The 26489-nt window shown below is 46.9% G+C and overlaps 1 protein-coding gene across 1 annotated transcript in view; it reads right to left on the reverse strand.

Moving 5' to 3' along the window:
* Positions 1-5273: 5273 nt before the first annotated feature.
* The window catches only part of LOC149335542 (P-selectin-like), a 33944-nt gene continuing 12728 nt past the window's right edge, over positions 5274-26489 (reverse strand). The window contains exons 4-10 of the mRNA XM_089552168.1: positions 22497-22721; positions 18917-19123; positions 18069-18248; positions 15746-15922; positions 14466-14534; positions 11250-11417; positions 5274-10484 (exon numbers count right to left, since the gene is read on the reverse strand). Of these exons, the coding sequence (XP_089408294.1) occupies positions 10258-10484; positions 11250-11417; positions 14466-14534; positions 15746-15922; positions 18069-18248; positions 18917-19123; positions 22497-22721 (1253 nt within the window). The 3' untranslated portion in view covers positions 5274-10257. The remainder of the gene's footprint in view (positions 10485-11249; positions 11418-14465; positions 14535-15745; positions 15923-18068; positions 18249-18916; positions 19124-22496; positions 22722-26489) is intronic.

The following is a 26489-nucleotide window of genomic DNA, read 5'->3' on the forward strand; positions in this document are numbered from 1 at the left end:
TGAAGGGCTGCGGGAATTTCGACCACCTGGGGCCTTTTAACGTGCACTGACATCGCACAGTACACAAGCCTCTAGAATTTCGCCTTCATCGAAATTCGTCCGCCGCGGCCGGGATCGAACCCGCGTCTTTCGGGTCAGGAGCCGAGTGCCGTAACCACTGAGCCACCGCGGCGGGGCTGTTGACATTTTGTGTCCGTGCAAAAACGAAGCGTTCTCAACCCATCCAAGCGTGCGTTTTCATGATACTATTTTTATCAGAAGAGAGGGGGTTGACGTCATCATAATAAGTCAATGTCGTAATTTCTTACTGTACTATATTGAGAAGCCACGATTAGCTGTGTTTTTGAAGATACTGAGCTATATGGGTTCGGGATATATAACGTGAGTAGCAAAGGTGATGTCGAATATGTGATTTAAATAAAATATGTTTGGTAAGTTCTGCAAGTTAGGGAGAGCCTGTGCTCCCACGAGGCTCTCATTGGGCGGCAGATGGGCGGTGGAGGGATTCTCGCACATTTTCTTACCATTGAGTAAAGGAGGGGTGACTGGCAAGTCGGTTTTGGGGCGACGGAAAGGTGTCCGTCTGTATGTAGGTACCGATACATGGCAGTTTCTTTTCTTAGTAGTGCGTGGGAACGTAGAGGGCGCGTGCGTCGGCAATCTTGGGGCCCCGTAATTACACTGCGTACGAGAAAGTCCCAACTGACTCAAGCTTCAAAAAGAGACGTATTACTCGCGCAACGGGGTCTCCCAAATTGCTCAAGCGGGAGGGTCTTGTAGATTGAAAATCCACCGGCTTTTCGCCTTACACCTCATAAGGTGGATTATAGCGTATACATAGCCGATTTTCATCAATTTCGAGTTCATTTCATTTTGCGGCTCTTGCCGTAAATTTGTCTTTGCTGCGGACAATAAGTAAAATGGGTAAAGCGAGAACATCTCGCATTAAACAATTTTTCATGCTTAATTAACGCAGTAAACACGACAAAAGAAAGACGGGAGACGACACAAGCGCTGACTAACAGCTGGTTATTTTATTCTGGCAAAAGTATATAAAGGCGCAGGATTCAAGGAACAACCCTAAAAACAGAAGAACAAAGGTTAAAACTTAAAAACCATACTGCGCATGCACACCACAATTGAGTCATGACGTTTTTTTCAACGAAATTCTAAGACTATCTTCCATAATAGACAGCAATCCGCTATCTCCTGGGCCTCACACTGTTGCCAAAAAAGCCTTACTCCTTATCTACCAAATTGATAGATGGTGAGGCAACACACTCATCAGCTTCCTTCCTGGTCATATAGGCCTCGACCAACTCCCTACTTATGCAAACAGGGTTATTAACACGACACTTGTCTTATCTACGGGTTAAGCAATCGTTGCACTCGCTGCAATGCAAAGCCAAGTTGTACGACACCGCTACTTTTTCACCCATCTCTGATGTTCGAACAAATGCTCATTGCTTACCAATTTAGAAAGACAAGTCTCCTGCTTATTCACCCAGATCGAATTTGTAGGGACGTGGTGGAGGCCTTTATGATCAGGAAGGAAGCAGATGGGCGTGCTGCTTCACCATCCGTCAATTAGTAGAGAAGGAGTCAGGCTTTCTTGGCAACTGTGCGAGTTCCAGAAGATAGAGAATTGCTGTCTACTATGGAATACAGTCTTCGTATTTCGTTGAAAAAGATGTCATGACTCGACCATGGTGGGCATGCGCCGTATGTTTCTTTAGTTTTAATCTTTGTTATTCTGTTTTTTGCATTGTTCACTGTGTCCTGCGCCTTCATACACTTTTCCTAGAATGTAACAACCAGTTGTTAGCGTCTGTGTCGTCTCCAGTCTTCCTTTGTCCTGTTTATTGCGCTGCTTAAGCATGAACTCTTACCAGCTAGCCCTGTTTTATGTTCTTGTAAACAAATCTTTGCATTTTTTATTATGTATACCGATGTACCGGAAAAATGAAAACGCATAGCAAGGTTGACAAACTCATCTGCGTTCAATTTTTTTCGTCCTGAACCCGTTTGAACCGGTTCGAACCGGTTCGGGACGGTCCGAACCGGTTCGAACAGGAACGAAATGGCCCTCTGGAGCCGAACCCGGAACTGAACCCGAAAGGCGTAAACCCGAACCCGAACCGAACCCGAAAAAATGCCGGTTCGACACCCTGTCGATACCGCAGTACCGGGAGACCGCGCACATACAGTGCGCATGCCCAGATCGCCTTAAGGGCGTCAGATGGCACAAGGTACCCGGCCGCAGCGCGCTCACCTGCTGCAACGGGACCATTCAGCGCGCCCGCACTGACGGTGGGCGGGCTCTGGGTATTCCGGCAACGTCTACTGCAAGTACGCGGTACGCTAAAGATGTCTATTACGTATTACGGTGCACGCTTCAGCGTTTGAAATTTTCTCATGTTCCACAGAGATCAGTTTCTTGAGCCATCTCATGCCAGGGGCGGATTGATGGGTTACTCTTGGAGGGGCCGTCCAATTTGAATCATGAATTTATAGAACATATACGAGTATAATCTATCCCACTCTCTAATCTTCCCACTGCAGAACATATATGAGTATAATCTATCCCACTCTCTAATCTTCCCACTGCAGATTCTGCGGTGAGCCCACTACCTTATCCCACATCACGTGGGCCTACTCTATCAGCCATTTTCCGTTAATCACTACCAAGGAGCAGAGAGAGAGCACGCTGCACAGCACACGGTCCTTCAGGATCGCAGGACCTTCAGGCTCAGCTCGTCCAACGGGCTGACTGGGTCGCCGAGACGCATAAGCTCTTGGCCATCTGGCGGGGTTAACCTAGCATTCTGTGTGAAAAAAATAAATCTCGTTCAGCACATTGTTTCCAATGTGCTTCGCTTCCGGAGGGGGGGGGACGACGTTCCTATATATAGCTTATATAGCTTGCACGTGACGGCACTTCCGCTCCCATTAAGCGCTGGCGGCCATGCTGCCGAACCATTCGGCCGTCCCCGCCCATCCACGCTGTGATGCCCGATCGCTCCTGCCCCAATGCGAAAGTAAAGTAAAAGTAAAAATTAAAGTAAAAATTTGCGACAATATGGGTCCATACACACTGCGACCAGGAGTCGGCACACGATGGGCGTTGAGTTCCGCGATATCACCCATGGGGATATCGTGTACTCTTCCAGCTTTGTGACGTCGGAAGAAATGAAAGCCTTCAAATAATTGGAGGCACACAAGGATTTCCCCAGCAGGTGGGTGAGAAGCCTGTCTGCCATGCACCCAAGAGGCGAAAAGCTCGGCATCGGCACGCCGCTTGCCCTACTGTCGTTGCTCGCTGCGCTCGTGGCGATGTGAACCAGCTTGCCTAGTGCTGTAGCCAAGATGCAGCGATGCGGGACCCAGTCTGGGATTGTGTTGGCAGACAAATCAGATGGCATCGATCAAAGCAGCAACATTCACTTCAGGGCATAGTCCAACTGCTTCCCACGTTTTCGCAAACATTTATCTCAAGGCACAAGCCTCTTACCTGTCACAAAATGCACTATATACACAATTAAATTGGAGTTGTCGGTGTACAAATCGCCCCAGTTAATGCGAGCCAGCTACAGCCCGCGCCGATTCGAACTGAGAGTCTTGGAGCGCTCGCACTTGCATTTCTACGATTACCAAACGAATGCCGAAGTTCGTGTTAATCGGCTACTTCTTTCACCTGGAGCTGTCGCTACGGTTGGAGCAGCCAAGGGTGGCACATAAAGCCGTATCGAAGCAATGGATGGACGAGAACTAACCCGATGAGAGCTAACAAAGAGGGCGGTCTGGGGGTTGTTCGTCAGCATGGCCGACTGACATCCTACGGCCACCGGATGCGACGTCGGTGCAAGCTATATATAAATCTGCCCCTTTCATACGCAAGCACACCAGTGGCTTGTGATAACATATGTATACAAAGACCTTCATAATTTTGGCTAAGTGAGACATGTTCAATCGCCGAAGAGACCATCTGCATGAATCCTGCAGGAGGTTCGGCAGGCAGCACGTGCATTAACCCTGCCAATTTTACACCGACAGCCATTAGTACATGATGAAGTTTAGCGCCAAAAACGAGGACAAAGTAGGAGTGAAGACACAACACGAGCGCTAAGCGCTCGTGTTGTGTCTTCACTCCTACTTTGTCCTCGTTTTTGGCGCTAAACTTCATCATGAATAAGATTCAACTCGCCCAACTTTCCACCTTACTTACTGTATACTTCTTCTACAACGGGCTCTGTTGCGTGTTTTAACTCCCACTTTTCTAGTCCGGCCTCGTTGGCCACACTAATAGCTGTCTGTGTAAGCGCTCGTGTTGTGTCTTCACTCCTACTTTGTCCTCGTTTTTGGCGCTAAACTTCATCATGAATAAGATTCAACTCGCCCAACTTTCCACCTTACAGCCATTAGTACACCAACTCCTCCCTTCACGGCATAAGGTGTCTATAGTCCATACCATTGTCTGCACCACTTGTGCGCTCTCCATCTCTCATCATCCCACACTGTGTGGAATGCCCGACCAACACCGCCGCTGCACCGGTGTTGCAACATTGTCTAGGAGGTACTGGCAGGGCACACGTGCGTGGTGATGTGCAACAACAGGGATATCGGATGGTGGCTACGTCATATACGACGTTGTACAAGCTGATAATGGCACAGCATTTGGTCAGTTCCCTAGCGTTCTCTATGGATAGACCGTCAGTCCTATCGGTGAATACGGTGCGCTCGGGATCGAGAGCTCAAGCGGCATGCTCAAGAAGACCCGGAAAGTCCTGCTGCTAAGTTAGCGAGATGGGAGAGTGAAACGAGCGGAGACCAACGACGATGCATGAAGTGGCGAAATACCTTCGTCAACAAAATCCTGCCGTCCGTGCCGCCGAAACTGAAGCTACGCGTCCTAGTCATCGATAAGACCCTGCACAGTACTTCCCACCAGAGTCAGTGAAGAGGTTACTGGAAGTGTTTTTCCACAATAGCCTACAAACATCACTTCCCCTCTTACTGGCACCATTTCTCATCAACCTCCTCTGCAGCCCAGCTATCAATTTACCACTGGGGTAAAAGTCAGAGTTCTTTTTTCTTAATAGAAGACAATGTGACCTACACATACTCTTGAAAATAGACCCAAGTTCGCGCACCTCACCAATGGCAGGCGCAAAATATAGGAAGCGGTACTACACAGTGGTCAAGCTAGCAGAATTGCTGATGGTGCTTAACGTGCGTGACAGCAGCCACATGGAAAAACGCACTCATGACACATATTCAATTTTACACGTTTTACTGCTCTTGCATGTTCACCAGGTAACCCTGCACAAAGTATGTGTGCAGGAACAGAAAATGACCTCAGTACCAGAACCCAGTGCTCATTTTGAAACACACTATCTCCCATGTGCGTCAAACACCACTCTCATCACAGCCCAGGGCTTCAAGCATAGAGCCGTGTTGATAATGCCCTCAAAGCACCGCTCACATGTGTACATTCCATCGCACAGGAGCCCAACATGCAGACGTACCGACTGCACAGGGGCGGGTTCATCAAAAACAAAATCTAACGAAAGTTTACGGCGCCTAAAAGCCAAATGCATTTCTCAATCACAAAAGAATATCAAGAAGCACGGAAAATAACCTATACACACGTGTGAAACAAATATTAACAAACATCCTCTACGTTTAAGGTCATAAGCATAAGGTATGGTGAGACAAAAAGCAGCTTCAGAAAGATGCACAAAAGACTTGGTATATGGCACAAAATTGTCCAGAGACTTCCACAACAGCAAGTGATACTAAACAGCAGAGACCTGAGGTTAAGCAAAGTGTGTTCCAAAATTGTACAGTATAGAGGAAAAGTAAATCAAGCAGAGCAAAGCATCAAATCGATCAGGGTCAGGTTTAACTAACTGTACCACTCACAAATTTTGTTCCAGTTATGCACAGCACAACTAAAACAAACAACAGATGAAACAAGGCAGCCTACATATGGCTTTCCCGCAATGCGTAATGATATTAATGATGAGATTCTCGAGAAACGGCTATATTTTCCCACGAAACTTGTCTCACAAACCGTAAAAGTAAATATCTTCTTGGCGACACCACAGTAACGTAAATTTTTGGCTAAATTACCTCATAATTAGACCAGACAATGCAACTGCGGAGTTCACAGAAAAAGTAGTTCCACACATATTTTCAAGCTACTCCGGACAGAAATAGATTTTCAACAAACTTGCACAAAACTGTCTTCTAAACTCCATTTAATATCACGGAGAGGTGCAGTGCAAAGGAAACAGGACGACAGAGATGTGTCTTTGTGTCCCTTGTCGTAACTGCTTCCTCTGCACTGCTCCTCTCCACTCCTCTCCATGATGCCTCACCGACTGGCCAACACAAAGGTACTAATCCATTCACTACACTGTACTGCCTTCATCAGTAAGCACTGAGAGTGCATTCCTGTAATGGACCGTTATAAGGTTACCACATTATAAATATGGCTGGCTCATAAAGAAAAAAACACGACCAGAAGTCGTACACGACAATCAGACGCAGTTTACAAAAGTGGAAACATTCGAATCGCGCTTCAAGGCACAAGCAGGAGTACAGTACGCGCACTGCGGCAGTAAGTGGCATGATGGAGCAACACTGATCTGCAACGATCACATTACCAATGCTTGCTCAGCGAAAGCTGGCACACAATGGCCTTTGAAACTTTTTCGAACGAGCCTCACTTCAGCATTTTACAAAGAGGCAAACGGGTAACCAGTCTAAAAGTACCTGTGCATACAAATGGCTCACCCCATTCCACAAAAGGCTTTTCACAAAATAAATGCAGAGAAATTCGCCACAACCCGAGTCCAGTCATGGTGTGCTTGATCACAAACGAAAGATAACAGTATGCTGCAAAATGAGAAGAAAGAACAATGAGGTGGAGTTATCGTTGCTGAGTTAAAGGCTACATTTAAAAAAACTGCCTTACACATTCAGAAGGTATGATGGGCATTCCAGACCCTATCTGGTAATATGACTCAATAATGCACGACTTGTTGTGTATGAGGACTTCAATGAAACGAACAGTGCTCCTGAAAAAATTTCCCTGTGGCCCGCTTGCACAAATCAAAATAAGACAGTCTAGTTGCCAGTCTACCCTTATTGACGGTCCAAACCCTCTCTTGCTTTTGAGGAAAAGGAAGGTGCATCAATGTCTCCTTTGTAGGTAGACACCATCACCATCTCTAAGCACCACTGGGGTGTCCACTGGCAAGTTTTGTGCCTTTTCCTCACAACCAAGAGAGGGTTTAGACTGCAAATAAGACTGAGAACTAGAATGTCTTCTGCTTCGTACACTCGGGCTCTGTTCTTCGCTTCACATGAAAAAACAACTAATCCCATCAGCCTTCATTTTGAAAGTTCGAGCTTGCATGTGCAGAGTGTAGTGCCAAGATTAACCAGACATTTGGGACATTTAATTTTACCTGCACTTCTTCCTTTGACTCTCACTACGGACAAAATAAAATATCTGCTGGCGTGTGTTAAGCCGCGTAACACTATTAGCGAAGCAGAGGTGAACTTCCTGAACATGCTGGCAATTAGAACGTGCAAGGGGATTAGGCAAAATAATGGTATGACACGAGCGCTTTCATGAACACTTACCATAATGCACTCTTTTGTACAATAAAGTTCCACGTATCTTTGTACCCATTGTCAGAATATTAAAAAGGGTTACCTCAATGCATTTACTGCAGGGGCTCTAGGGATAACTGCCAAAACGAAAACAAGGATCAAAAACGCACCGAAACACAAAGTAAAAGAAGGAAGGCCAAACAAAATGCCGTTTTTCTTCCCTCACTAGACTGGCACTTCCCTTAATTGCTTTTATAATTCACCGCAGCAATTACCACAAATGACAAGTCATGCTGTCTCGCAAGAACCAGCTATTCAGCACAGTGGAAGCTTCAACTGGCATCAGCTAATAGTGACTAAATTCATAAAGCCTTTCATGTGCACAGCACTGCGCACTTGGCTAAGACACAATGGCTACCATAGTCGACCAGCGCATGGGTGCCAGCCAATCACAAGCAGTTCTTAAGACTATACAGCTCTGCGATTCCACAATTGGTCAGTGCCTTTGGGCTACTGAATTGACAAGGCAAAGAAACCAGCCAATCGGAGACCTGTTGATTGTGCCAGCCAATCACAAGCAGTTCTTAAGACTACACAGCTCTGCGATTCCACAATTGGTCAGTGCCTTTGGGCTACTGAATTGACAAGGCAAAGAAACCAGCCAATCGGAGACCTGTTGATTGAAAAACAGCTCTGCAAGCTCATTACCCCAAGTCGTTGTCATTACCCCAAGTCGTTGACGTCACATTAACCTTCTGCAAGACTACGAAGTGTGGCACAGAAAAGACTGAGGTGAACATGAAACAGCCCCAAGGCGAAACAATGGTACAGTTTTACATGTAACCTGACTACAAACTAAAGCCCTCAAAATGAAGTTGTGGAAAAGGGAGCATCGCCAATAAAGTGGCCACACCTTCCTTCTTGTGGCATCCCTCCTCCCCACCTGCTCACCATCAAGGGGGAGAAAGCAGTCCCGGACTAGGTAGGGACTGTTTAAATACAGGTGTTATTTCTCCATCATTACGAATAAAACTGCGTAATGCCTCAAGCAAAAGAAAAATTCGCAGTGGAAAAGGCAATGGTAAGGGTGGCACTGATGGCCAGCAGCAGCAGCAATGTCCTCTCTCTTGAGAAACTCAGTCACCTGAGAGCTACAGCCAGCACATGAAAAGCGGCACACAGCTTCGCCACTGAAGGCCATGCTGCCAGGCAGGCAGCTTCCAGATTCCAAACTGCTCCACTTAGCATTTTCTCCGTCTGGCGCTTATTGGATGCTCTAACTTAAACCAGTTTCCTAGATGAAACACATTTTCAATGGCTTACTGCTCTTGCAGTAAGCCATTCTGAAGGGCCACGACAGGTTCAGTTCGTATATCACCCTGAGTACTACTCCTGGCAACAAATATTTTTGGCTGGTATTGCCTGTTCAAAGTCTGTGAAGGTTTTCTATATATATTTTTTTTAAGCAGGAGAGGTAGATCCTCAGAATCAGTGGTTGCGGTGTACATACACTGTTGAAAACATGCCAGCTGCTTTGGTGAAGACAAATTGTCACCGTAGTGCACCCAAGGCCGTAAACAATGGTCACTCTCCCCAACTCAGTTTCCATCATTTACGCACCAGGAGCCCAACTTAGTCTACATTACTTGCACGGCAGGAGCAATAAAACACTCCCCAGGCAGACCTGGGCACTTTGTCAAAGGACCAGCACATTTTGGAAAGTAACTGTAAGTGCACTGCAATGCTGCTAAGACATTTTGGTCATGACTACAGCTGGTGGTTCCTGGCAGAAATACGAGTATAGTTGCGTTCCCAGCTTACTTCCACTGATGTCTCTGCTCCCTGCTCTCTTTCAGTACTCGGAGCACACCTGCGTGCCGTCATAATGCACGCAACTCCAACAACGCTGCTGATCACCTTACATACTCTTGCCAAGCAGGTACACTTGGCAGTCCTTGCAGCCAGTATTTCATTTGGCCGAATGCAATTTACAGCTCCCTCACTTAAGTTCATCCTCTGCTTCTGCTGATCCTTACCCAGCATGCTCTTAACCTGAGCAGGTTATGTCATATAAATGCCATCAACAGTTGAAAACGCTTCCGAGGAACCAAGGATTGCTTTTAGCCACAAACAGCCACTGACAACACCTTTTCTGGTTGAAACACAAGCAGCATTGCCAAGCATCGCAGCAGAGTTTCACCGGCACACTACCAGCACCACTTTGGATTCCACGCCAAAACCGGCCAGGCACGTACACCTGTGACTGAGCGAGCATCGCTGCCTTTTATCACAGTGGCAATGCGCACTCGCCTCCTGGCACCACTGTTGTAGCAGCACCGGCGGTCCACGTAAGTACGGCCATTACTGGTACGCCAACCCTATGCACTGGTTCCATGAATTGCCCGCACTAGCCTCATGCAACTTACTGGTAAAGCGCTTCACATTCCGCCACTCAAGCAATGCTCACCACGGAGAGCAACGATGACAGGACCAAAGTGTTCAATGCATGTTGATAGGCCAACTCTGCAGTGGGACCCGCAGGCCTGACAAATCCACAATCGACACAGCCCCTGGCACTGATGCCAGCAGTCACCGGCTTGCTTCAGTGTCTCATTCCACGACTACGGCAGCAAGTTATAAGCTTGTGACAGGAAATGGCTTTCCCAGCCTGGCCACCTCATCGTTGGACATTGCATCGTACGGTCCCGGCTTTCGAATCTGCCGTCTGTAGCAGCGTGGCGGGGGCGTGCACCGCCGCCTTCGGCGCATAAAGTAGAAAAACCCGAGGCAACAGATGACAAGGGAGGCGAGCACAGCGAGACAGACACTGCGGATGATGACCCAAGGTGGAGGCGCAGTGCCTGAAAGGAGAAGGCAGAGGTCAACCCAGGGGGACAGTGTGACATAGTAAAGCTGGCTTTACAAGAGCCGTGTGCCCTCTTAAAGCCTTTTGTGAAACAGCAGCATTCACGTACACATTTTTAAATTGTAAACTGCGGGGTTTAAATGTCCCGAAGCAACATAATGGCCATGAGGGACGTGAAATGGAGGGCTCTGAATTAATTTAGACCACCTGGGGATCGTTAGCATGCAGTGACACCGCACACAGCACAGGAGCGCCTTTTACATTTTGCCTCAGTCAAAAAACACAGCCATCGTCGTTTCAACTGAGGTGGAATGCAAAAGGTGCCCATTTGCTGCGCGAAGTCAGCGCAAGTCAAGAGATTCCCACGTGGTCTAAATTTGTGTTCAGAAATTTCATGAATGAATTTTGGGAATTCTCCTGTCAAATTGCCAGGTCGCTCTCGCTCCGAAGCTTTCTATGCGGAAATTCAAAGCCCGCTTTTCTGTAAACAGGCTCCACAAGGTAAGCTAGAACGCAATCGCAGCCAGGACTGCAACGTTCCTGAGCGCTTTACCATGCTCACACATTACGTGATGCTTGGTATGCCTGAGCCATCCTTACAACACACAGCAGAAGAGGAGCTTGTATTTACTTTGCAAATGCTTGAACAGGAGTAGCTCCACATCATTCACCTTTTGCCATCAAGAAAGCTTCACTACCACCCTCCATCCATTGACAACAGGTAACGAAAATTGGTAGGCTCACAAGAAAGACTACTCACAAGTCGGCATTGTTGGAGGATCCCAGGCACCCGTGGGCTTGCACACGCGAGTCGCAGGCCCATGCAGAGTGTAACCTTCGTTGCAGCTGAAGATGACCGATGCATTAATTCCGAACCCTTCGACGCTGAACAGCTTGCCATTGGTCGGGCTTGAAAGAGGGCTACACTCTGGTGCGCAGAATGTTGAAACGTTGAAGATGCAGAGATGGGAGGCAGAGAGGAAGAAGCATGCAGAATTTAACGAGGAGGGGGGGGGGGGGGGGCAGAGCCAAACCAGCCAAGCAAATAAGCAAAAGACAAAGAAAGAATAACAGTAGCGTGAAAGGAAAATGAACACCAAGACGGCAACAGCAGGTTAGCAGCGTTGAGCGAAGAGTGTCAGGTGCCAAATAAAGAGATTCGTGGTTAGAGCGCCAAGCAAAGAATGCCGAGCGTCGAAGAACAGCACGGAGGAGATGAGAAAAATCAGATCGGTCGAGAAGCGAGGTGCCCATTTTGAGTCACCCAAAAGCAAGTAAGCAGCAGCAGAAGTAAATCCACTTGCGGAAAAAGCAAAAGAAGGCGAGAAATATACAGTGATCGAGGAGGGGACAAAAAAAAACAAAAAACAGGTTAGCAGCAAAACAGTAGAAAGTGGTGAGGCATGGCCAGACAGGACAACCGAATCAAAGGCAATCAGCAAAAGGTCCCAGAGAGCAGAAAGGATGATGGAAAGCAGAAAGCACAGCCAACAGCAAGAGGCACGAGGGAAGCAAGAACAAAACAGAATGCCAGGTGACAGTCACGTGAACAGTGGGAGAACAAAGCAAACAGAACAGACAGAGAAAGGCGAGGAAGTAAAAAAAAAAGGAGAAAACAACAAAAGTATGCATTAGGTTTGTGACAAGTGCTGCAAGTGTCCAGCACAAAGCAAAAAGTATTGTCCACGCACTTAATCCTTGCAACGCTCCCTAAGCAGCGCAATCACATTTTTCACAGCCACCCTTTTTCTTTTTCCTCCGGAGAAAGAAATAACCACCGGACAGACGGAGCTTTACAGGGGTTGCTACGAACCAGATGCTAAGACATCCTGCGAGTAAGACATTCAAGACCTCAAGACCTCCTATCAATGCAAACACCGGCTTTTAAAACTACAGCTGTCTTAAAGCGATACCATTAAAAGCCATGATATTAGAGAACTGAATGAAACAGGCTACCATGCCGATTCTGCAAAAGGGCTGCTATACATTGGTCCATGCTAGCTCTTCTGATTGGCTGGAGTCAAATGTCTAGTCCTCTTAACCTGTTACCATCTGGAAGCTAGCTGCCCCATTTGTTGATGTCAAGTGGCTAGCTGTACTGACTGGCCGGCATCAAGGGCAGCTTCCACAAGGATATGCTTGTTTGATAAAATGAGTACAGCTCCACAAGTAGTCCGCTATCAAAAAAAAAAATTGCCAACGGTTACGTTACTTCCTAATGCAAAATTTGAGCGCAGTCCAGCTTTTCGATAGATTGAGGCAAATAATTCGAGCAAGACATGTATGTACAATTGCAGACAACACGTTATTTTTAACACATATTCCTTCTTCAAGAAACACTCCACTAACAGTTCTTGATTGTCATGAAGGAAGCTTTGTGGACGGAGAAATTGATGGATATATGCTCGATTTGCTGCACCAATGCCTGGTTCTGAAAGACTAGGTCTATGAAAGTATTTCGCGAGGTTGTCACAGCTGTGGGAGGCATTACGAGCGAGAGGAACGGGATGTTCTCCCGCATAAGTGGCAATTCCTGTCTGTCTCTATATCTACATTAAAGTCCCCACCCACCCTGGCCCCCTTGCAGGTGGCAGTTAATGGTTGATCTCGAGAGTTCGCTCACCATTGTCAGCGCTGACACATGCATCCCACATCTCTCTCTCATCACCCCACGTACCTATAAGCACGATTTTAGGCGTCCACTGACCCAGGGAGCCATTTAGTAGAGCAGAATGTTGGGCCAGTTGGTGTAGTGACATATTCAAGAAAACTGTGCGCAGAATAACACAAGACGGAAGGGAAAAACACGTACACACACACGAGCGCAACGTACACACACTCAGGGAGCCAGTTATGCGCACCTTCTTTCCTTAAAATGATCGGAGTGTAAAACGTTGTCAATGCCAACGCCGACGGCCTATGGCTTCAGCACAGCTTTTCTGGCACAACATCGACAACGCATGCAGCACTCATCTCATTACCACCACGTAGCTTAAAGCACGATTGAGGTGTCTGCTGGTCCTTAAGGGTAACGGAGTGGATACCAAGAGAAGGCAAGCATAGCAGGGGGCGGCAGAAAGTTAGGTGGGTGGATGAGATTAAGAAATGATGATGATTATGATGATGATGATGAGGAGGACGAGGTGTCCACTGTTCCAAGAAGGCAGTTATGTGCCTTCCCTCTGGTTCAGGTGTCCACCGAGATGTGTGAGACATACTGCACCATTTCCTTCCCTCAGAAACCAATTTAACAATTTTATCCTCTGCTTTCCAAGCTCCCGCCGCACTGGTTTCACAGCTTAAAGCACGAGGTGTCCACTGCTGGTTACGATGGACAACGGCGACGAAACGCAGAAACGGCCGCCAAAGAGCTGCGCTCTAAAAAAAGGGCAGCTGCAGTGTGCAAGGGTGCGCGAACATGCAGGCAAAAGAAAAGATCAAATGTGTTCCTGATTTCGAGGTCTGCATGTTCGTGGAAAGACCAGGGTGTTGCTGACATGACCAATGGCCCTCCTTCCCACCCCAGTTTTCCCAAAGGCAGGATGAAATATGCACAGGTAAGCTTGCATGGCTGCTTCACTGTCCATTTCCATTAGTGCATTCGCTTTCTGTAGATACAATCCCATGTACTGAGTTACATCAACACTTCGCATTGATGCAGAGGCTTGTTCCAAAGTGCACATACTTGAGCATGTTGTGAACATGAGAAGCCTCTTCTCAGTCAGAGACAAAGAAAAAAAAAATCCGTAGATAATACATCTTTAGCCACTTTTGCCTGTAACTTTTCCAAAGTAAGGCCATGTGTCCTTGAGTGTCATTTGCCTAAGCATTAGCTAGACAAACTTGCTGTTCTTTTTATGCGCACCTTTCTTCTTTATAAGCAATTGAAGTATAAAATTCTGCTGGCCCCTTTCCAGTTTTCAACCTACGCATCCAACAAACTTGTGACAAAAAAAAAGTAATCTTCAATACTAACGTGACGGCGGTGGGCGAGTGGTGGTACTGGTGGTTGAAGCCGGCTTGGGCTTGGGTGTTGGTGCTGGTGCTATTGTTTATCAAAGCGGAGAGCAAAAAAAGAAAGCTACTTTAGCAGTTGCACAACAACCTCAGCAGTCCAACCTCAGCAAGACCAAACCCGATACAAAGACGACAAGATAGAAGGAAGCCAAAACAGAGAGAAGCAGAAAGCAGAAAAAACTGCCCGGCAACCAGCGGGGCCAGGTCGAAGTGCCAGACACCATGGTCCAGGCAGAGACATGTTTGAAAATTCTTCTCAGTCACACTTGGGCCTAGTTTTAAAAGAAACACAATTTAGGACCACACTTCATCCAAAGAGACAGGCACTTTCGAGCGATTAACACAACACAAGGTGACAATCATCTCAAGACAACTTCGAAATAGAGCTTTAAGCAAGACAAGAGTGGCAACCAGGGGCAGGATTCAGGAATCTCAAGCTCAAAAACTACGCTGAGGTGAACAAAAAATGCAACAAGAAAGCATGCTAGAGCAGGGCCATTGTGACCAATGCCCCCGTTTCAAGCAGAGGATATGAAAGAAAGAAGGAGAAAAAAGACCGTGCAAGAACAGGCAAGTGTCACTTGCCAGTGGTGCAGAGATAACTGAACGCGGAAGATGCCTGACCGTGCATACGCAGACAACAAATCAAGCCACTAAAGGTCAGCCTAGTGCAATAGGTCACCAATCTGGCATAACAGAAAGATACTGACCTTATTACTATCGGGGTGAGCTTGATGAGAGAACAACAAAGCAGGCAAAGCAGAAAGATGTCAAGTCGCAGGCTACAAAATGCTGGAGCAAGCCTGCAACATTACGCTTGGCAAGCAACCTGTGCATCAGAATGAGTCACCATGCGTGAACCGTAAAGGATCATGAGCCACGCTCATTTGCGACCTAGTGTCAAGGGGTTTAGGGAACCAAGAGAAGCATCAACATGTTTACAGGTGAGGCCAAGCCAAGAAGAAGACAGCCAAGCATCCCGGACAAGTATTATCATCACAACCAGCACCAACATGCGAGGAAGGCATGGGGGAAAAAAAAAGCAATAAAAACCCAACGAATCTCCTGCCACAAGCCGTGCTGGAACTAGCCATTCAGAGACAAGTTGTCGCATCACAAGATGTGGCAACCTCCACAGAACACAGCGGAACATGCAAGAACAAAGGGTGCGAGCCTTAGTGCCCCGAAAGCCCGTGAGTGGAGAAAAATGCAGGCAAAGCGGCGAGAAAATGGACAAACTTGTTTCCGCGGGGCATGTCGGCGGGTCGGGATCCCATCTGCCAGACTCTGTGCACTTGGCCGTTGTTCTTATATCGCCATAGTCACAGTTGTAGGTGATGGTGTGACCAATCTTATGGTGGCCGTCATGACCAATGACCCGGCCATGCAACAATGGACTTGGTGGACTGCAGCCCCCTGAAAGTGTTTCCCCTAAGAGAAACCACAGGTTGTCTTTGGGGGGGGGATGCCGACGAGATCAAGTAAAACGGGGCAAGAGATGTGAAAAGGACACACCGAGGTAATGAACTTCCAATCAGAACTTTGCTCCATACTACAGAGAATACAAGCCTTCACATATGCGAGTGCAGGGGTTCTCAAACTGGGTTCCGCGGGCTGTCTTCTTGTGTTCCGCGAGAACCCTCACCGGCCCTGACCCGGCAGCTGATATGAGACTGGCTCTGAGTGCTACTGAGCCACGCTTTGACTTGCTCTTAAAAGAGAAGCAGTACCACCCATCACATTAGTATTTGTATTAATGTGTGTAATAAACATTTAACTTTTGAAACTCTCTGTTTGCAAAAATGCACTTGACAACATTGCTGGTAAGTGAAAGCGGGGAAGGGGGGGGGGGGGTTCCTTGGAACTTATTGAAGGCTTTTGGGGTTCCTCCAAGCAAAAAAGTTTGAGAACCCCTGTGCTAGTGTATTTATTGTACTGCTCCTAGTTCCTACCTCCCAGACTGTACGCCACAGCAAGCATTACAAAGGGCTCCTCTCCTTTGCTCACAGCCCATGCAAATGCCAAATAATATGCCGTACTGCTACTTTATCAAAACCAGTTTTCCTGGTTCCTGCTGCATCTTCATCACAGGCAGCACCACCAAGGTCAAAGGTTATAGATTATACACGTGCACTTCATGATCAGATGAGGAGTTCCAAGGTGGGGATTAAAAAAAACAAATTACTGGGAGAGAAAACCTACACATGGGCTACCGGTCACACCTTAGTCGAATGCTTAGGCATACTTTCACTGCCCTTCATCAATGTGCCACTACATTAGGGCTTTCGCCTCTCACCTTCATTCAAGAGTGGCCATGGTGTTCGAGAAGCCACACACTCAAACCTGGCAACAGAATCGAGCTTGAGATTCTCAACTCATATGCAGCTCATATGCAGCACAGCTCGGGGTGTTGATTTCACTTTCGAAAACCCGGCATTTCCCACTGACTCGCACAAAAAGGCCACTGAAAGTCAATCAACTTTCACAAGGAAATGCTTGCAGGCACAACACCTTTCCTACACAGAGGCAGACCGATTAGCTTATTTGTACAGAGGAGACTAGCACAAAGAAGCAAAAAGCAAAAAATTACCTTTTTTTTTTTCAATGGGGAAGAACATTTATGCCACGCTATACACAGACAGCACACAAATTGTACAAAACGCACTACACTGCACCGTTTTATGAGCAACGCAGTGTGTGAATCCAGCCGTAGTGTCTGCACGCAGCAGTGCTACGGTTGCAAGTGCGCAAACTGTGCCTGTTACGTGCAAACACAATTTATTAAAACCGACGCCCATCAACATCAAGTAGATTAAAAAAGCGCCTCCTTAACGCAAACTCTCCACAGTTCAAATGAATTTTCCATTCAAACAGTTGACTACAATACACTCAGTTTTTTTTTCTTTTTTTTTTTCCTGTCATCACCAATGCAGTGAAAATTCCACAGCACAGAGGCAACACAAAGAAACTGTGCTTTGATTGCGCTCCAAAATTTTTTTTTTCTTCGGCTTCAGTACTCGGGGAAACATCTGTCCATTCATTACAGTGCATAAGAGATAGTTTCTTTTTCTGACACAGTCTTCACTGCACCCTTGAATGATATCATAACGCATCATGCAAGCCTTCTTACATTTCTACCTACGTATCACCGTTCCTTCTTTCGCATATTATTTTCCTTTTTTTAATTTTTGGGTTGTTTACACTGTTCCGTGCGTTTGGGATACCTAAAATACTCTAGTCTTTTTCCCGCATTCAGTGTTTTGTATGTTAACAGTAATGTGTCTTCTCAGTTTCTACATTGTTCACTTCATTTTGCCACAATACTGTGTCATGCCATGTCTTTGCATGGTTCGACCTCGTTTTTGTGGTAATGCATATGAGTATACTAGTACTTTATAACTGCAACCATCCTTTTTACAATGCCCCAAGCAACACAGGTAATCCACCCACCCAGTATTGGAAATGCACTGGCAAAGGTCAGCCCCACAAAGGACCACTGAGAAACCATAAATAAATAAATAAATGTCATAGGCCCAAGCTGGCAAATGCATCCTGCACTCACTTTCACAAGTTGGCTCGTTATCTGCCCACTTGGCTTCGTTAGTGCAGCGACGCTCGGCGGGGCCAACCAACACAAAACCCGGATTGCAGGTGTACCGCACTGTGGAGTTTTCACGGAGAATTCCATGCGGAACGTCGATGTTGCCATTGGCGATCGGACTAGGATGTGCACACACCACCTCTGAAAAAAAAGAAAAATGGCACCATGGCACCCAATGTTGTCATGAATCTTTGCACTGTTTGTCTGTTCATGCTCAAAGCCCCAACACTCTGCTTTATCATTTCCTTGTGATGCAAGATGCGATCAGACTTGTCACAAATGATCCAGGCCTTCTTCCCCGCCCCCCCCCCCCGCCCAAGCAGAGTTCAAGCGTGGTTTGTCCTCTTTCTGTCTGCAAAATAGCATTCTCGTGTAGAATAACTTCGCCCCCAACATGAACCTGTACCTCCTTGTTGTTCTGAACAGCTTACAAGAAGCAATTCTGCAGGCTTCGCACGACAGACCAACAGCCGGGCATCTTGGGTTACCCAGCGCTTCCACCAGGTGTCACGTAATGGTGACAGAGTAATGGGAACCATATAATAAAAATACGATTTCTCGTAACGAAGTTTGGCGGATCAAATGTGTCTATGTCATGCACAGAGGTCTGATATGCGAGCAGCTGCAGAACAAGCTTCGTGAACTTCAATTTTCCACTGTACACTTACGATGAAGGACGCAAGGAATAACGGAGACAGGGGATAGACGCTGAAGAATGACAATGATGGTGGTGACATATGAAAGACGCATGCTAGTCGAGCACAGCACCAAAATCGCAACTTAAATGATGGAGACATCTCCCTACTGACCCACACACTTAGGCGCCGGACGGCTCCACTTGCCATCAGCTCCACAAGAGACTTCGTAGAAGTCCTCCCAGGGCTGATCGTCGTGGGTCACCAGGTGGTAGCCCGAGAAGCAGGTGAATGTCACCACACGCGGGAAGTTGAATACGAACTCGTTGAGGCGGCCGTGCGCAAAGCTGCCACCGGGAACCGGGTGGCCGCAGTTCACAGCTGCAGGGCACAGACACGAACTTCAGTGAAGGAGCATCAGTTGCACAGTAATACCCCTGTCAAGCGGGCAAGTTAAGTGCACTTACGGAGAGTGTACTTTGCTGTAAGTACACTTTGCCGCATCTAAACGACGCAAGTGGAGTGTCACTCGCGGGAAAGTGCACTCCGCCAGGAGTGCGTTCACGGACCACACTTTGCTGGCCGAGTGCGTAGCCTCGACGCCAGCGGTTCCAATGGTACAAAATTTATAATGCATAAAAAGTACTTACAACTTTATTTTACGTGCTATAACACTGTTTTCAGAAAAAAGTTCGTTGGTTATAGCTACAAGCGAAGCAACAAAACAAGTAAACGTGATCAGATGCAACATCGCTGCCCGACGCCATCTTGTTTGTTGTCGAAATTCTGGATAGTCTTGGCTGGTCTTGGCTTTTCTGCTATTTTCATTTTTTTTCATCGTTAAAAACTGTTGAGCCTCGCTTTATTTGTACTATCACGTTAAGCAATCAAATATTATTAGTCTTTTTTCTTTTCCATCGGCCTGTTCAGAAATTCCGCTCATTTTCTGTAGCAATTATTTTTTTACTATGAGTGCACTTTGCTTTCCCGTTTAGCACCGCGTAGCCCAAAGTGTCACTCGGGATGCCAAAGCGCACTCCCCGTAAGTGCACTTAACTTGCCCGCTTGACAGGGGTATTAGCCTTCAGATGGAAGATCCAGATGCAAACACAAGCATTCCTACAGAGCACCCCGGGTCTTCAAATTCACAGAGCTGGTGCGAGCTGCCAGCTCGAGTTAGATGGATGGATAGGAGCGCCCTCTTTGAAACGGGGTGGTGGCAATTGCCACCATGCTCAGCTTTTCTTTATTTTTTTTAAACTGTGTTGGCAATTAACATTAAGATTAGCCATCATCTTTATCTGCGGTTTCCTACAATTTTAACCTTATGCCACATCTCTGCTTTTCAGTCACCAATCCTCCAATCGCTTTTTACCAAGTTCCACTGGACGTTTATTTGCATGACCATTGTTATCTTTAAACCCTAGGGCCTCAGGAAGAGTGGCTGTGCCTGCATCGACATCCGGATGAATACCATCACATTTGAGTATGAGGCGTTCAATTGTTTCCACTTATCTGCCACACACTGCACATGTGTCCGTCTTCTTCGTTAAATTTCTTTTTGTAGCTGCGCGTTCTAAGACACCCTGATCTACCTTCAAAAAGTAGGGCACTGCCTCTTGAGTTATCATAGAAAAATTCTTTCCTGATCTGCCTTTTCCAGTATCGATATAGTTCTACAATATGTTTCTTTTCCGGCAAAATTTACACGCAAGGTTGTTAGACCGTAGAGGTTCTACAAGTTATCTACGATTCAAAATTTACCAATATTGAATTACTGAGATCCTACTGTTTTGCTTTCTGACCTCTTTTTTTCTTTTTTGGTGTCATATGCTTCCCATAAAACAAGGAAGGAGTGCTTAATTATGTGCCTACTTACAATGCCACCACCAACAGTAAGCTGCATAGTTTAACACAGAAGAAGAAGCAGTAAGAATAAATAAAATGTGAGCGCAGAAAAAAAGAAGAAAAAAAAAGGAAACCCTCGCACAGCCTGCAAGAAGTTAAAGCAATAACAGAATCTATGGTTCACCCACATTCTACATAGGAAGGCCAAAAGGGGAACCTTTAAGGCTGTTTCACATGCAAGCAAGTGAGCGAATTTCCAACTTGCTGGAACCTCGTCACTGTGGCCACTCGAGACAGGTTTTTGCGTCGCAGCGGCAGAAATCGCGAGCAGTTTCGCTTGCATGTAAAACAGGCTGGATACCTGCCCCCCTCACTCCTTCACTGTTATGACCATCACTTTGTGATAAGTTTTTCCTGCATCACTCTATAATGCTTAGGGGGAAGCAAAAACATTTACAGGACAATGGCGACAACGCCAACCAATTTTTGTTCCAGGTAAAAATTGAGGGGGCACTTTGTTGACCTAAAGTGCGGTGAGTTGGTTGGTTGGTTTATGGGGTTTAACGTCCCAAAGCGACTAAGGCTATGAAAGACGCCGTAGTGAAGGGCTCCGGAAATTTCGACCACCTGGGGTTCTTTAACGTGCACAGACATCGCACAGTACACGGGCCTCTAGAATTTCTCCTCCAAAGAAATTCCAGCCGCCGCGGCCGGGATCGAACCCGCGTCTTTCGGGCCAGCAGCCGAGCACCATAACCACTCAGCCACCGCGGCGGCCTAAAGTGCGGTGAGGCGAAAGCCTTAAGCGAGGCGTTGCTGCTTGTGTCACTGATGTGTTGTTAAGATGTTAAGCTTCGCCTCTAAGAGTGAAACTCGACAGCGTCTTGCAACGCTGCCAGGGAGTCCATAGAACGCCATCGCCCATTCGGTTCTACGCCTTGCTCATCGGTAAATTGGTTTTTGAGGAAAGCAAATGTATCTGTCCAGCATATCTCGGTGGACACCTGAACCTCGCTGTAACGGGAAGGGAGGAAGATGGGAGTGAACGAAGACTCCATATTCACTAGACGCACCTTTGTTCATTCCAAACCATCGAGCTGGAATGGCGGAGTGGTTAGGATGCTCGTCTCGCACTCCAGAGACCAGGGTTCGATTCCCGAACTCGACAAATTTCCTACCCGGTTTTATTTATTTATCCGGCCTGACTAGAAAGGTTAATTAGGCTAATTGGGTAATTAAGCAATGAACTAAACTCATTCCCACTTACTTGGAGCATCACTATATACGACCCCTTTAATTGGTTGCATGGCTACTAGCCAAAGTACCATTGGCCCCGTTTGAAATTCATGCACTGTGACGTCACGACCGCTTCGACCAATTGAAAAGCGCGACATTTCTGTCAACAACCCCTGCTTACAACGATGAGGCATTAAAGGCTTCCGCCTTAAAAATCTACTGTTCCGCTCTATGGGACGGTCGGCTTTACGAGATGGTCGTGCTCTACTGTGCTGATGTCTGTTCGGCAGCAAGAGATGCACTTATTTCCAAGAAAGCTGGATTTCCAACCGCTTGATTCGAACTCTTTCATGCTGGCACTAGAAAGGATTCCCCGATCGTCATTTCAAAGTGAATGGCAATGCAACCTAACCTCAGTGATCTGTGCTGAAAACTGTGTGAATGGCACCGCAGTTTGCTCATAAAAACAGCCCAGCGGTGGCGATACTTTCATTTCATTTCCTGGCCTTCTCTGCTATAAGAGCTCTGTTTTTAGTGAATGCAGCCTCTCTGTCCAGCCAATCCGATAGTCCATCGATACTGGCGAACTTCAATTTGCCCTCAGTGCCCCTTCAATGGCTGCCAACTAAAACTGGCGACACATAAAACTTCCGCTTGCTTCAACACTCACGATTGCAGCGCAGGAGACTGTTCGGTGGCCTCTCCCACTTGTTGTTCCGGCAGGTGGCAATGTCTCTTCGGGGACTGCCACTCGCGGGAAGGTAGCCACCCGTGCACTTGTACGGGGCAGTCTCCCCCTCTTTGAACACAGACTTGCTTTTGTCTGGCAGTGCATGGTAATCGCCCTCCGTGTGTGTAATGTCGTCCTCCAGTTCTCGCCACGTACAGTCGCCCGCTGCAAGAGAGGAGCAACGAACGCTCACCCACAGGCCAGCCACAAAGTAAAGGCATGCAAAGGCCAAAGGCAACAGCCTCGGACAAACTGAGGTCCAGAGGCATCCACGAGTGGAAGAGGGGAGGAGAAAGTTCACGACAGCGCTTTCCAGTTTCAGGGCAGAACACTACAGCATGAACATTTGGCATGAACATTTGGCATGATCATGTCAAGTTGGGAAGCGGAATAGAAACAATAGGAAAGAAAAAAAAAACGCTCGCTGACAGTTACAACGCCTGTGTAATGCGACATTCTGCACAGTAGTTTGTGATGACAAAGACATCGTTACTATGTTTTACTTTTTTTTTCATTGTTCTGTTTTCCTTTCTTTTTTTTGTATAGTCAGTTTTGCAGGGTTCAGCGCCCCAAAGCAAGCCATGGGCTATGAGGGGCACCGTATTGGAGGGCCTCCTGGGGTTCTTTCAATGCGCACTGAGATCACACAGCACACGGGCGACTTTCGTGTTTTGCCTCGATCAAAGTGTTCCAATTGAGATGATCTTGGTGCTGCTTTATGCTATTTCTAGTTCTCTGGGCGGTTCTCTCTCTAGTGTCTTCTAGTGCTCTGGGCGAATAGCCCTGCTTTGTAGCCTGTGTGGTGGCACTTCATGCCCTGGCTTCGGCATCACTATGCACAACCACTCAGACCATGTCATGCACACAGGACACAAGCACTAATTCCCACCACTGCACACAGAGAGCACCGCAATTTATCCTTTCCTCCTCTCACTCCTTTGTTCCACACTGCCAAAGCGCCACCATGCATCGCAAAACCAGGAAACTTGCCCTAACCTGCTGTCACCGTAAAACTGCAAATAATGGTCTAATATACAGTAACATGATATTACGGGGTCAACTTGTTCCCGTCTTTGAGGACGACCAGATGGGGACAAAGGAGGTGCCTTTCAACCTCTCTACTGCCAACGTTCCAGGAAAGGGGGCACAGCCATGCAGGCCACCTGAGTGGGAGCGGAGGAGGGGGAGGAGTAACATGCGCACAATGTGCATTCATGGGGTGGTAGACGGAGTAGGGGAGAACATGAGTTAAAATTTGTGCCCCCGCACCCCTAAAGCCTATTAATGGAGGGAATGTACTGCCCCCCCTTTAATCCATGCTGTGAGCTGCTGAATTACTCTGCCCCTGTCACATTACTCCTTTTCTCAGCATGTTCTCGGTGTGTGCTGCATGTTCCCAGTGTGCGTTGCATGTTTCCAGTGTGCGTTGCATGTTTCCAGTGTGCGTTGCATGTTCCCAGTGTGCGCTGCATGTTCCCAGTGTGCGCTGCATGTTCCCAGTGTGCGCTGCATGTTCCCAATGTGCGTTGCATGTTCCCAGTGTGCGTTGCATGTTCCCAGTGTGCGCTGCATGTTCCCAGTGTGCGCTGCAGGTTCCCAGTGTGCGCTGCAGGTTCCCAGTGTGCGCTGCATGTTCCCAGTGTGCGTTGCATGTTCCCAGTGTGCGTTGCATGTTCCCAGTGTGCGCTGCATGTTCCCAGTGTGCGCTGCATGTTCCCAGTATGCGTTGCATGTTCCCAGTGTGCGCTGCATGTTCCCAGTGTGCGCTGCATGTTCCCAGTGTGCGCTGCATGTTCCCAGTGTGCGCTGCATGTTCCCAGTGTGTGTAGCATGTTCCCAGTCTATGCTGCATATGTGCATCATACTCTAATTCCCTAATCATACATGGTTGGCTGCATCTTTTGCATTTTTGATAGGGGCTTTGAAAGCAGTTCTGCTGTCAGCTTGTATACCTCAAACAGTGGCATGTAACATCTACTGTCATTCTCTTTCTTTTTCCTTGCCCTTCCTTTCACCACAAATTTATTAGATCTTATTTGGCCAGGCTGACCTCTAAGAATTTCCTCAGTCAACTCCCCTTCACTTAGGCCCTTTTTGAAGATGCCCTCTTCTGCACCCACTCAAAGTTGGACAACGCTAGTGCCTTCTTTTCGGTAGTTCAAAATGGCCTCTTTGAAAGAAGGCAGTAGGTTTAATGGAAACATGGGAAATCAAGTGTTCTGAATATCACTTGGTTTCTCTCTGGATGCCTGCAGGAAATCCAAAGGCAAATGCTTAAAATGTCTGACAGGCACCCAGGGAAGGCAGATATTTGGCTCCAGCATCAAAAATGAAGCCAATAGATGACTGGCTATTCCACTGTGGTTCAGGACTAACATTGCACACCTAACATATCTGCATGGCCAGGATCTCATGACAGAATCTACGCACACTCAGCCAAATGATAGTTCCAACTAGTAGGCATTGCTCTAGTCTCAACTTTATTGCAACAATATTTTGACTCCCAAGTTAGTGATAGTTGCTCAAAAACAACAAACAATCTTCCGAACCAAAATGCCATCAAAGATAACAAAAAAAGCAGGCATCATTAAACATATTAAAGACTAATAACCTTCAATTTGAAAAGAGCTTTTTTCTTTTGCTTTTGTTCCTCTATGTTATGTTCTTGCAAACAGTTCCGCTAATTTATAAACTCCCATCAGACATCCACTGGTCATCCAGTTTTCAGTTAATGTTAGGGCTCATGGCATTAGTTTTGTCACGTGGCATCCATCTTTTTCATCGAATCTCCTTGTCACAAGGCATCCATACATCTTCAACCAAAGCTCGCTCCCAAGTCCATAAATAAAAAATATATGCACCAGTGGACATTATAGCATGTAAAGCTGTGCTACTCGGGGGTGGTAAAGCCAGGACAAAAAATGAAGGTTCACAAAAATATGTAAGCAATACCACAACAGCTTAACAAAAAAAAAGAAATAATTCAACCTGCTTCATGCACTGAAGGGTAGCAAGAGGTAGGGCTAATAGGAAGCAGGGACACATGTTGGTTGCAGCATCGTCGGCACCACCACCCACCACAGAAGGAAGATGCTGAAGCAGCGCTTCAGCCCAGCTTGAAGCTCATGCCTGAAGCCCAAGAATTATGCGAGTTTAACAAGCTTAAGCGCACGTATGTTCCACTCACCTTAATTGCCAACAAACACACAGCAGTTTGCAAGTAAGAGAGCTCTAGCACAGAGCATAGAAACACCTTGGCAAAGAGCTGTAGATCTGCTGGCATCATTTGTGTAAGCTCCCACTCACAAGCTCAAGAATGAAAAGCATAAAACCCTCAACAGGTCCTCCAACAAGTGACTCAGCAACAAAAAAAAAACTTTTTTCTGGCTAGTAGCCTCGGCAGCAAAGGCACAATCGCAGACAACACTCGGATGCCGAGAACCACCACCTTCGAGGAAATTCCCAGGGCAGAAGAAAAATTCTGCTCCTTACTAGAGAAAACTGTCTTCAAAATGCACGAGTATGGCTGCAAATCGGGTAGAAAGCCAACGACAGTCAGCTCATTCATCAAGCTTCAGATCCCAGTGAGGCATAAATGGAGGAAAGAACAGAGGAAAATAAGCTACAGCACAGTCTGTAAAGTGGCAGTGGCTTATTAACAAAAAAAAAATCTGAGCCAAATAAAATGAAAGGAGACGATGGCGCCGGCCTAATTTCAAGTTCTGAAGCCGCAGAAGCAGAAAAGGAAGAATGAAAAAGAAGATCGCGGAAGCTCAGACAGATATGCTGCTCAGACGAAAGAAATAGGAACAAAAATGAAAGATTGTGTATATTGATAAGCCTTGAAGAATAGGTCGAAGGTCAGGCCTCATGCTCAAGCCAGACTTTTCGGCATTTGACTCAGCCGAGAATCCCAGATGCGGAAGGAAGTAG

This window comes from Amblyomma mixtum, chromosome 7 (genome assembly GCF_055824585.1).
Source record: "Amblyomma mixtum isolate Tamu chromosome 7, ASM5582458v1, whole genome shotgun sequence".
NCBI classification, from domain to species: domain Eukaryota; kingdom Metazoa; phylum Arthropoda; class Arachnida; order Ixodida; family Ixodidae; genus Amblyomma; species Amblyomma mixtum.